The following is a 12,185-nucleotide window of genomic DNA, read 5'->3' on the forward strand; positions in this document are numbered from 1 at the left end:
ATTTTATATCTTTGCCTGCTTGCCTAGTTTATAAAAAAATTAACTTCATTGAAGTACAGTTACATAAAACAAATATACCTATTTTATATGTATGGTTCAGTGAATTTTGATGAACATATACACCTCTGTAACCATCACCTCCATCAAGATATAAAACATTTCTGTAAGGCTGGTGGCGGGCCTCCCTCCCCTCCCTAGATCAAAAAAAGAAAAGGCTCACAAGACCAAACCTGCCAAGGACAACTGCCAGGCCCCACTGAGAACAACTACATCTAGATTTCCACCTGGATAAGAAAGTTTTGGCTCCTGGATTCCGCAAATACTGCCAGCCCCTCCTATTTCTTAATGACCACCAAAGGTCACAGTGGAAAAACCCTAGCTCTTCCACCAAAAGTCCTCATCCCACTTAAAACAGTATAAAAGCCTTTCCCACCTTTCAAAAGTGGGGACTTCTCCACCCTCCTCTCTTGGGACCCATGAACCTTGCCCAGGAGCACTCAATAAAGCCACATTGTTTGGCCCCACTCTCTCTCCCTCTCTCTCTGTCTGTTTCTTTCACTGCTGAAAAACTTTACAATTTCCATCACCCCCAGAAAGTTCTCTCCTGCTCTTTTGCAGTCAATCCACACCCTATCCCAGACAATCGCTGATTGGATTCTATCACTAGAACTCAGTTGACCAGTTCTTGACCTTCATGTAAATAGAAAAATTTTTTGAAAACTATACTTTGAAGAGACTATTAAAAGGGCAAGTATAGATCTGTGTAATAAGTGGAAATATGCTCAAATGACACAAGACCTGCTCCAGTGTTGCATCAGTGAGGGATTCTTGGAAGAATTAAAAGAATAAACCACCACCATCATCATTAGAAAGAAGTAACCCAGGCTGGGCGTGGTGGCTCACGCCTGTAATCCTAGCACTCTGGGAGTCTGAGGCGAGCGGATCACTCAAGGTCAGGAGTTCAAAACCAGCCGGAGCAAGAGCGAGACCCCGTCTGTACTATAAATAGAAAGAAATTAATTGGCCAATTAATATATATAGAAAAAATTAGCTGGGCATGGTGGTACATGCCTGTAGTCCCAGCTGGGAGGCTGAGGCAGGAGGATAGGCTGAGCCCAGGAGTTTGAGGCTGACACCACGGCACTCACTCTAGCCTGGGCAACAAAGCGAGACTCTGTCTCAAAAAAAAAAAAGAAAGAAAGAAAGAAAGAAGTAACCTGGAGTAGAAAGAGGAGTTAATGTGTGTGGGGATGGGAGACATGGGGGTGGGGGATAGTGCAAGTAAGGGGGTGCCAGGAAGAAAGAAGATCTTGAACAAAAACTCGGAGGCAGGATCTATCGCATCTGGACTAAAAAACCTGAATTTCCTAACTTGTCTCCATTTTATTACCACGGAAAGTCATATGCTTTCCAAGTTTTCCCCAGTCTAAGCAAGACAATTATGAATAAATAAGATGATCTACCAGTGCACTTCAGTGTGTTCCCCCCATTAGACTGTAAGTTGTTTGAAAGCAAAAGTTCGTAATTTAATCCGTGTCATGTAGTAAGCATTAATAAATATTGGCTGAATTGACGAATGAGTGGCTGAGAGAATGAATGAACTAGTGCATACACGCCACGCCCGCAAGTCCCTGGAGGAAATAGTCGCCCTCGGAGGTGCAAGTCTGGCCCAGAAGCCCTAAGATCACTGCCTGTGCTGGGACCGACTCCAAGGGCCGAGGAGACGCTCTAGGCGAGCATCGCGCTCTATGCACGGCGTCGCTCTGGCCGCGAGGACGCCGCTCTATGGTGGCGGGGGGCGGGGCCAATGGGCGTCCCGGGGCCTTTTTGTTCCGACGCGGCGGGAGCGCGCCCGGCGCGTGCGTGTACGACAGTGGTTGGCGGCGCGCGGACGGCGTGAGGCGAGGCGAGGCGAGGCGCGGCGGCTCCGGACTCACGGAGCGGCAGGTTCAGCGGCCCCTACGGCCCTCCGCGGCCCGGCGGCCCGAGATGTTGTCTGGGAAGAAGGCAGCAGCCGCGGCGGCGGCGGCGGCGGCCGGGACGGAGTCCGGCCCTGGGACGGCGGGCGGCGCTGAGAACGGCTCCGAGGTGGCCGCGCCGGCCGCGGGCCTGTCGGGCCCTGCCGAGGTCGTGCCGGGGGCAGCCGGGGAGCGCACGCCCCGCAAGAAGGAGCCTCCGCGGGCCTCGCCCCCCGGGGGTCTGGCCGAGCCGCCGGGGTCTGCCGGGCCTCAGGGCGGGCCTACCGTCGTGCCTGGGTCCGCGACCCCCATGGAAACGGGCATAGCAGAGACTCCGGAGGGGCGACGGACCAGCCGGCGCAAGCGGGCCAAGGTGAGGCTCGACCCCTCCCTCGAACGACACGGCCGGGTGCCCAGCTTCCCCGAGGCCGTCCAGTCCTCGCCCGCCACCCCGGCCTCGGGCCTTGAGCCCGGCGACCGCCCGCCCCACCTCCCTGCAGCCGGTCGGGCGGGGTGAGAGAAGGGAAGGTCTCTGCCGGGGTTGAATACGGTCTTTGTGTTGCGACCCGGGCGACGTGCGGAAGGGGACACCGGTGGTCGAAGGCAGGGATATTTTACTTACTACTAGTTGTACACCTCTTCATTTCCTTGACTGGGAAAAATGGCTCCCTGACGTGGGGTTACGGTTGGCGTTGTTGGAGTCATCACTTGTTTGTCCGCGGATGTGTCTGGAAGCTGTTGGGCCAGATCGATGGCGTTTCGGCTGGGTTCACAGTGGGGCTGTAGGGTGATGCTAAAGAAACCGCCTTAGCCACGGAGACGGAAAAGAAAGGAACATTTTTTTCCTTTTGCGCCCTTGGTGGATGCTAGGAGTTTTCGTCTTTTTTCTTTTATCCTCTCATCTTACTTTTGGCGCAGGTGATGAAGCTGATATTTGCAGAGGAGGGAGCTGATTAAGAGGGCCGATTATCAAGACAACCATGTTTTGCAATTTACAAGGGCTAATAGTAAGACAAGGTGCAAATATATGGGAAGAAAAAGATTTGACTCCGAACAGACAGTAACTGCTTGAATTTGTGTGTGCCCGGTACTGTGTTCAGTGTATCACCCATCATTTAAATTTTTTTTTTTTTGCTAAACACCAACGGGCAGGTATTGCTAGCCTCATTTTAGGAAAGAGTAAACTGAGGCACACAGTTTAAACAACTTGCCTAAAGTCACAAAGCTAAGTAAGTGGTGGAACTTGGAATGTAGCCCCACATTTATGTTGTGACAGGGTATCATCAGCCCCCTGAAACAAAGGACTATGTTGGACAGTGTGCGCGGCACTGGGGCCGTATTAGGGCACAGACTTTAGACTTGGGCCTTTTCTGGAGATTTCATGGTCTAGTTGAAACAAAAACTGAAGATATATGTGGATATAAATAAGTAAATGTTTAAATAAATCTGTACAGTTTAAATAATTTATACTTGTAACAAATTCTCTGTAGTAATTTTTAAGTGGAAATATCAAGTCAGTCTGTATGAGGAGCTTCTTGAGATGAGTATCATGAAAGCCCTCAGATTCAGATACCCTCTTGAAAGATGGCTACAAAGTATACCCAGTACTGGGTAAAAGGCCATTTTGGAGGAAAGGCTTTTTGGAGCTTTTACCAAAGAATGGTTTAGAAAAGTACAGATTAGTGAGACCCCTAACCCTCAGAAATGAAAGAGAAAGCAGAAATCCAATGGCATTTTTATTTTACTATTTCAATAGACAGTGTGGCCAGAAGCCATTGTGGTAAGATATTTTTAAAAACAAGTTTATTGAGGTACTTCACACATGATAAAATTCTCCATTTTAACGTGTACAAATCAGTGTGTTTTACCATATTTACAAGATTGTGCAACCAGCAGCACAGTCAGTTTTAGAACATTTTCATCATCCTCCAGAGACACCTGTATCATTAGTGGTCAGTCCCCATTCTCCCCTAACCCCAGCCTCTGGCAACTACTACTTTACTTTCTGTCTCTGTGGATTCACCTATTATGGACATTTAATCATATAATATGTGGCCTTTTGTATTTGGTTTTAGCATGTTGTCAAGGTTCATCCATGTTGTAGTACATCCAGTACTTGATAACTCTTTATAGCTGAATAGTAGTCCATTATATGGATATAGGGCATTTTGTTTATCCACTCAACATTTGATGGGCATTTGAGTTTGTTTCCACTTTTTGGCTGTTATGCATTATGATGCTGTGAACATTAATGGTGTACAGTTTTTTATGTGAACATTTGTTTTCAGTTCTCTTAGGTATATGTCTAGGAGTAGAATTGCTGGATTATATGGGTAACTCTTTGTTTAACTTTTTGAGGAACTGCCAAACAGTTTTCCATAGCAGCCACACCATTTTACGTTCCCACCAGTAAGGTATGAGCGTTCCATTTCTCCATATCCTTCCTGGCACTTGATGTTGTCTATCTTTTATTATAGCCATCCTAGTGGATGTGAAGTGGGATCTCATTGTGGTTTTGATATGTATTACCCTAATAACTAATGATGTTGAGCATCTTTTCATGTGCTTATTGGCCATTTGTATATCTTCTTTGGATTTCTATTCAAATCCTTGGCTCATTTTTAAAAACTGGATTGTCCTTTTATTATTTTGTAGTGAAAGTTCTTTATGTATTGTGGTTACAGAAGTTTTAAATTTTTGGTGAGGTCCGAGTTACTACTTTTTTCTGTTGTTCCTTTTGATTCTGGTGTTAATATCTAATACACCACTGCCTAATCCCATGTCAGGAGGATTTACTCCTATGTTTCCGTGCAAGAGTATTATAGTTTTAGTTCTTGCATGTATGTCTGTGATCTTTTTGCAGTTAATTTTTGTATGTGGTATGAGGTAGGGGTTCAACTTCATTCTTTTATTTGTTTTCCCAGCACAGTTTATTGAAGACTGTTCTTTCCCCCATTGAAAGATTGGCACCTTTGTTGATTGACCATAAATATAAGGGTTTATTTCTGGATTCTATCCCATTGATCTGTATTTGCGTCCTTTTGCCAGTACCACACTGTCCTGATTCCTATAGCTTCATATAATAAGTTTTGAAATCAGGAAGTGTGAGTTCTTCATTTTTGTTCTTTTTCAAGATTGTTTTGGCTGTTCTGTGTCCTTGGCATTCCCATATGAATTTTAGGATGAGCTTGTCAGTTTCTACACAAAGACAGTTGTGATTGTGATTGTGTTGAATCTGTAGATCAATTTGGGGCATGCTGTAAGAATTTTTTCTTTGTAATTCTCCTTTGTTATAATTCCACTTATTTGTTTTTATTTTCATTGTGATTAGCTCTTAAACTTTCAAAAGGAAAATGTGTTATGTGTTTATTTTGGGGAGCAATTAGGAAACAAGGAGCAAGGGAAACCTACCCATTCGTAGCCAGTCTTTGGAATCCAGAGGAAAGGATTTGGAGGATAGAGTACATCTGTTTAAGCAGTAAAGAGCAAGCCAAAGCCAGTACAGACAGGTCTTGCTTCAAGAGTTCTGAGGTATATGCCAGGTATATATCTGTTTCATGGCCTGGGAGCTAATCCAGTTTTGAGGACCCTATTTTTAAAAAATTATATGATTATGTAATCAAAATTAGGTGTAGGGTATTGGCTGGGGTCCATGCAATTGAGCGGTCCAGAAGCTTAAGTTTTATCAGTTTCAGAATAAACTTACTTCTGGATGTGTGTATGCTAAAATTATGGCAAAATATTTAAGCGTTCAGATTGGTAAATTGGGTTGGAACCTTCAGGAACACCATACTGCTTCAGGAATGGTGGTCTTGAGCTAGGCCTTGAAACTAAGCAGAATTTAGAAAAGTATTCTGGAAAAGGACAGGCTTTTTGGAGTTATGTATTTCATATTCCATGATTTATTTTCTTAGGTAAATAAAAACTCTACCTTGTAAGGTTATTAGGTTTAGATATAAAATAAGCAAAATGCTTATTGCAGTGTTTGACATGTAGTAAGTAGGTGACCAGTAATCATGTACTGCCAGGGGAGAAAAGGAAGTGGAAGTTGCTTGAAATATAGTACAAAGTGGTTTGAGAAGCCACAAGGAGTCCAGAGTGGACAACTGAATGTTGGAAACAATGGACAAATTAGTTTAACTGGAGACAGAGATTGTCTAGGAGCAAGATAGATTGATAGGCTCTGTAGTGTTTGGGTCGTAGAGTTGTCTCCAGGTTGCAGAGCACACTAGATTTGTGCTGTCCAAATAGCCAGTAGTCATAATGGCTATTAAGTTTAAGTTAAAATTAAAAATTGTTTCTCTAGTCCCACAACTACATTGTAAGTGTTCAATAGCCACATGTTTCCAGTGACCACAGTATTTGAAGCACTGGTACAAACCCTTACATTATCACAAAAAATTCTGTCAGCCCTAAACTAGACTATGAAGTACAGAACATAAGTGCTATGAGCATTCAGAGAAGAGGAAGATATATTTTTAAGTTTAGAATAATTAAGAAATATATTGCAGAGCAGGTGAGCCTCAGATTTTAGTCATTGGATTAATGGAAAAGATAGGAGTAGTTTTTAGGGAGTTTATAGGTCAGTAGACCAACATTGAGGGGCTTTTTGACTAGTGCATTAGAAAGTGACTAGAAGTAAGTTTAAGTAGTTAGAACCAGAGTTTATGTGCTATTTTGAAAAATTTGGTGTTCATCTCTTAAGCTATCAGAAAATATATTGTTTGGAAAGTTAATCTGGCAGTTGCGCCTTAGATGAACTAAAAGAGAGAAGGATGAAAAAAAAAAAAGACTGGCACCTTAAGGTGATTGGGGAGTGAATGTATCATTGTAGTGAGGGTGGGGTTGAGAAGGAAGACACTAGAGATATAAGTTTGAAAGTCATCATTGTAAAAGTAGGAATAATTACTCAGGCATAGTCTGCCTGTTGGGACATCTTTATGTCCTTGGTTGTAAGTAGTTGTAGAACTTCTGAAGTCTTTGAGGTTTTCACTTAGGGATAATAGAGTACCAATCCTTTGGGTTCAAGTACCTATTCCTTTTCTTAGCGGAATGGTTTTTAGTTTTTAGAGTTTGTATGATTTCTTTCAGATGGTTTTAAAACTTTATTAAATGAGGAAACCCTTTTTAACAAAACAAAATTTTGTGCAAAATCCCCAAATAAAGTACTAAAGTATTAGATATTAAGAAGTTTAAGTTTATAACATTTATTGTAGTTGTCAGTCTATGAGAAAATGAGGCTGTAGATAAAGCCTAGAGGTTTGAGACTGGAGATTAAGCATGATAGTTGAAGTCTTGTTTCAGCTTTAGAATCCACTTTTATTTCTGTTTTTTCTTGTTTTTTATGAAATATTATGACAGTCCAGTACTGATTGATAAATAGTGCAAAAGGGTTTTTTGTTTGTTTGTTTTGTTTTGTTTTGTTTTAATTTGCCTTATCTGAGGACACTCTCATTTGAACAGAGGTGGTAGATGAAACTTCATTCTTAGGTATACTCAAAATTGAGTTATCCAAGCAGTATAAGTTAATATGTTGGTCTTAGGGTTCAAGTTTGGTTTAATAACATATACGTGTATATTTATTTGTTTTAATAATACATTTAAAATAATAAATGAAATCCTGAAGAACCCTAGGGTTCTGTGGAACAGTTTTGTTTTGTTTTTAAAAACTATTATTAGCTGGGGACTGTGACACATTCCTATAGTCCAGCTACAGCTACAGGAGGCTCAGGTGGGAGGATTAATTGACCCCAGGAGTTTGAGGCCACAGTGCTGTAAGATTGTGCCTGTGACTAGCCACTGCATGCCAGTTGGGCAACTTAATGAGACACCTTGTCTCTAAAAATAAATAAATAAAGGAAAAAAATTTAATAACATTTAATAAAATGTTCTTGTTCCTACTTGTAGGTGTTTTCCTAATTTTTTTCCTGAAGACTAAGAGCTCTCTAGACCAGCCTTTTCCAAATGTATTTCATGTTAATAATTATTTCTTTGTCAAAACATTGGATTAAACAGTGTTGAAAAGATTTTTTTAAACCTGCCTTGTCACTGACAGAGAAAAGATTGGGTTTTTGCTGCAAAACTTCTCAGTATCTTTAATGTGCGTTATGATCTCCTAGAGGGGACCTATAAAGAATGCAGTTTCCCAAACTTGATCTTGGATCCCTTATTCCTTCAAAGGGTATAGTATTTAATGGAACATCCTTTGGGAAAACTTGAACTACTGCAGTAGAAAGGATTTTGTAATATTTGTGTTTGTCTCAAAATTTGCACATTGCCCAGTTCCATATTAGGCACTTAAGTGATTATTGAACGAATAGGATTGATGGGCAGGGGATCAAAATACTGAAACTTTGGAGAAGGGAAGGGTCAAGCACTGTTGGGGTAAAAATGAGAAAGAAAACTGCATACTATAAACATTTATTACATTTTCTGACCCCATTATCCCTTTGAAACCTTTTTTTTCCTCCTGGCTGCTTTTTCATCCATTGTCTTAAAATCTATTCCTACAGTTTATGTTAGTCAATTAGGATAAGGTTTAGTATCATCTACATTTCTGTGGGTTTTATTGTAAAGAGCCTCTGTGACATGGCCACCTGGTCAGGATCATTTAGTTGCAACTAGATTTTCAGTTTATTAAGGGCAGGTACCCACTCATTCGTGTTCTCCATTGTGCCGTGTACTCACTGTTCATTATTTTAGTAGGTGAATATTCATATGTTAAATAAGATTCTTAGAGCATGGCTCAGAAGTAGACAGTTTATTCTTTTTTTTTTTTTTTTAAGGGAGAGGATTTTGTTTTGTCACCCAGGCTGGAGTGCAGTGGTGTGTTCATAGCTCACTGCAGCCTCAAACTCCTAGAGCCTGTGCTGGGCTCAAGGGATCCTTCTATCTCAGCCTCCCAAGTAGCTGGGACTGGAGGAGTGGACCACCATGCCTGGCTAATTTTTTATTTTTTGTAGAGATGGGAGTGGGGGTGCAGGGATGTCTCTCTGTGTTGCCTAGGCTGATTTCCAACTCCAGGCCTCAAGTGATTCTCCCGCCTCAGCCACTGAATGTGCTGGGATTATAGGCTTGAATCACCATGTCTAGCCTATTCTTAATTTTTGTTTCCATTTTTTAATTCAATCCTTGTTTTCAGTAAAACTCTTCTACCTCCCCAGTTAATCCCCTATCCCCCACATCCTGTGATCCTACCATTTAAGAGAAGAAGAAGGCAATATAAAAGTAGCCAGCCATCTGGTGCTATTTCAAAGATATTTAGCAACTTAAAATATATTCACTATAATGCACAGGACAGTTTATTTTGGAAACCTAATACATTAATTATGTTATATGTGGAAACCATGTTGTCTTTGCTCTATCTCCATACCTAATACATTGATTTTATTTTAGTCACTTTATGTTTTTATTGAATTACTAATAATTAAAATCTTTTTATTGAATCCATAATAGAAAGCTATAGTTTCTGTGACTTTCTGAAATCTTAATTAGGGTGGAAGTCACAATGACAATTTGACAATGTTCTAGTGTTGATCACAATCTGTAATACCATATTACACATTTTGGCCAACCAGTGCATAATATAGTCTTCCCTGTCCTGTGCTCCTTTATCCCCAATGATACATTCACTAAGACTGCTTCCTCTTTTTGCTAATGACCTGCTTCTTTCTCCTTTATAACCAGTGTAAATTAGTAGTAAGACTTGTGGCCTCCATTTCCACATTACTTACTCCTTAATTTGTTGTAATAAGGATTCTTTGCTCATCATTCAGCTTTCTTAGGTGCATTTTTTAAAGCAAATATACCTCTTTATAGTTTCAGTTTGACTGTTACGTGTAATCTTTATTTCCCACCTGTCCCCACCCCCCCATTTCTTTGCTGGAATTCTTTTGCTGTTTTCCAATGGAATAATAGTTAGAAGCATAGGCTTGACATTAAACAGACTTGATAGTGTAGTTAACTATATTTTTGTCTAACAGGATTATTTTAACCTTTTGTTGAAACTTCCAGTATGTGAGTATGATATACGCGCAGTTAAAATTTTTCTTTAGGAGTTGTAGAGAGCCTTAGAGTCAATAACCTGAATGTCAGTGCTGTGATGTAAATGTTATAGATTAGGCTAAACCTGAACTGACACCAGATTGTTCCATGAAGGCTTTTATTTTTAATAACTGCCTATTATAAGCTGGCTTGCTCCTTATTATATGCTTATTTCCCTTAAAATTTGAATGTAGAAAGCAATTCACATTCACTGATGGTTCCAAATAAAGTCCCTGATTTTAGATGTTTACTGTATTTAGTGTTCCCTGGTATAATCTCCATATAGGTAGAGTACAGAGAAATGGATGAAAGCTTGGCCAACCTTTCAGAAGATGAGTATTATTCAGAAGAAGAGAGAAATGCTAAAGCAGAGAAGGAAAAGAAGCTTCCCCCCCCACCTCCTCAAGCCCCACCTGAGGAAGAAAATGAAAGTGAGCCTGAGGAGCCATCTGGTGAGTTGTATTATAGTTACCAATCACAGTTTTGTTTTATCGTAGAAATAAGAATAATTTATTCCCATTCTGCAATATTATTTATGTCTTCATGTTTGGTTTATACTCTAATATCAGGTCTGTTGCCATGTGTGTCTTTGTGTGTGTACATATATATGTATGTGTGTATGTGTGCACATACATATGTACATAGTGCTACTGATATTCTTTTTGTATGTGTCTGTGCACATATAGAGGAGGAAAGTAAAGGATGGGAGTAGAAGGACAGTGGCAGTATAAGGTGATGGAAAGTAAGAGAAAATAAACAATTAAAGAAAACATACAGAAAGCCAAATCCAAAGAAGCAAACCTCTCAGTAACAACTCTTATTCTGAATTTTGAGATAGAATGATTCAGAAATTGTTCTGGCTAAATTATGCATTTACCACATTAGAAACTTTCTGAAAAAACCTTTGTGGTGTGTGTCAGTTTTGAGAAGTGCCTTTTCCTGGTGAACAAATGTCAAAATGTATTCTGGGGTCAAAGAATCTAAGCTCATGTAAGCTTCTTCATAGCCTGAAAAGATTTTTGGACTCTGTAGTATTGGTTTCATAGCTTCAAACTATTGTAATATCCCCTTAGTCCTAAGTCCTAGCATTCTGAAGATGTTTGGGCCAATCAGGGATATTTTTGGAGAGACCAAGCAAAAGCAAATACTAATTTTTTGTATCTTCTACCCTTAATGATATTTCATTAACTCTTCTTAACTTTGAATTTTTACTGAGTTCCTCTTCATGAAATACATTTTGTATTTCCAATAGCTCTAGGCCCACTCACCAGTTCTATTAGCCCTATTCTTTTTTATTTTTTTAATTCACCAGGTTCTGTCCAGTTGGAAACCCTATTCTTTTTAAAAACAAAATGCTTGTTTCAGACCCCAGGTACCAAGATTAAGAAATATTTCATTTGAGAAGTTTTATCTTTTGTTTTAGCCTATTTTTTAAAAATATTTTTCTCTTCTATGGTATTATCATAAATTACTGAAAGTTATTTTATTTAAAAAGAAAAATAATATTAGTAATGATGCTTCATTTGAGGGGATTGCAACTCATATTAATTTAAACTTAGGTTGAGAGCTTATCAAAGTCTGGTAAAACTCTTAACAATCAAAATTTATAATTTATATGATTGTAATAAAGTGTAATAAAGGAATACAGCTTGAGAATATTTAGAAAAAGGTAGATTAGATTTTGGGTTCAATTCATCTCAAGAGTCAGGGGTTTTCTAAGAACAGTGGTTCTCCTAAAACTTTCTTATATAATGGTTTCTTGGGCAACTCCTATGGGAGGGTGTGTAGTCTCAGTGGTGCATTGCCTTTGGGACTAATGTTGCTCAGGCAAATCGTAGCCTTCTTTGTACCTCAGCAACATGTTCTCTATTTTTGTTGATTTTTCTTCCTCCTCTTTCTGTTATACTTTTAGCTCTGCTCCTTTCTTTCCTCTGTATTCTTTTTGATTCTTCCTTTTCTGTCTTTGCTGTAGCCCTGCTAATGAGATATGGGGATATAACCCTTTTGTTAATCTGTCATAGCTCAGGAGGCTGCCTGTGTCTTAGTTCAAGGGCTCTAAGTATTATACAGTGATGAAGTGATATCTCAGATGCTGCCTCACTTTTTGGTGTATGATTGTCTCCAGTAAATAACTGATTTACTGTAGGTTACAAGTTGATAAACATTTGTCCTCTGAATATTTTA

The 12,185-nt window shown here is 40.0% G+C and overlaps 1 protein-coding gene across 2 annotated transcripts in view; it reads left to right on the forward strand.

The window, feature by feature from the left end:
- The first annotated feature begins 1,854 nt into the window (after positions 1-1,854).
- The window catches only part of KDM1A (lysine demethylase 1A), a 61,349-nt gene continuing 51,018 nt past the window's right edge, over positions 1,855-12,185 (forward strand). The window contains exons 1-2 of one of the 2 annotated variants that reach the window (XM_075994926.1): positions 1,855-2,331; positions 10,288-10,453. In XM_075994926.1, the coding sequence (XP_075851041.1) occupies positions 1,990-2,331; positions 10,288-10,453 (508 nt within the window). In that variant the 5' untranslated portion in view covers positions 1,855-1,989. The remainder of the gene's footprint in view (positions 2,332-10,287; positions 10,454-12,185) is intronic. The other variant, XM_075994921.1, reaches the window with a different exon arrangement.

The sequence above is a fragment of the Microcebus murinus genome, chromosome 2, assembly GCF_040939455.1.
Source record: "Microcebus murinus isolate Inina chromosome 2, M.murinus_Inina_mat1.0, whole genome shotgun sequence".
In the NCBI taxonomy this organism is placed as follows: domain Eukaryota; kingdom Metazoa; phylum Chordata; class Mammalia; order Primates; family Cheirogaleidae; genus Microcebus; species Microcebus murinus.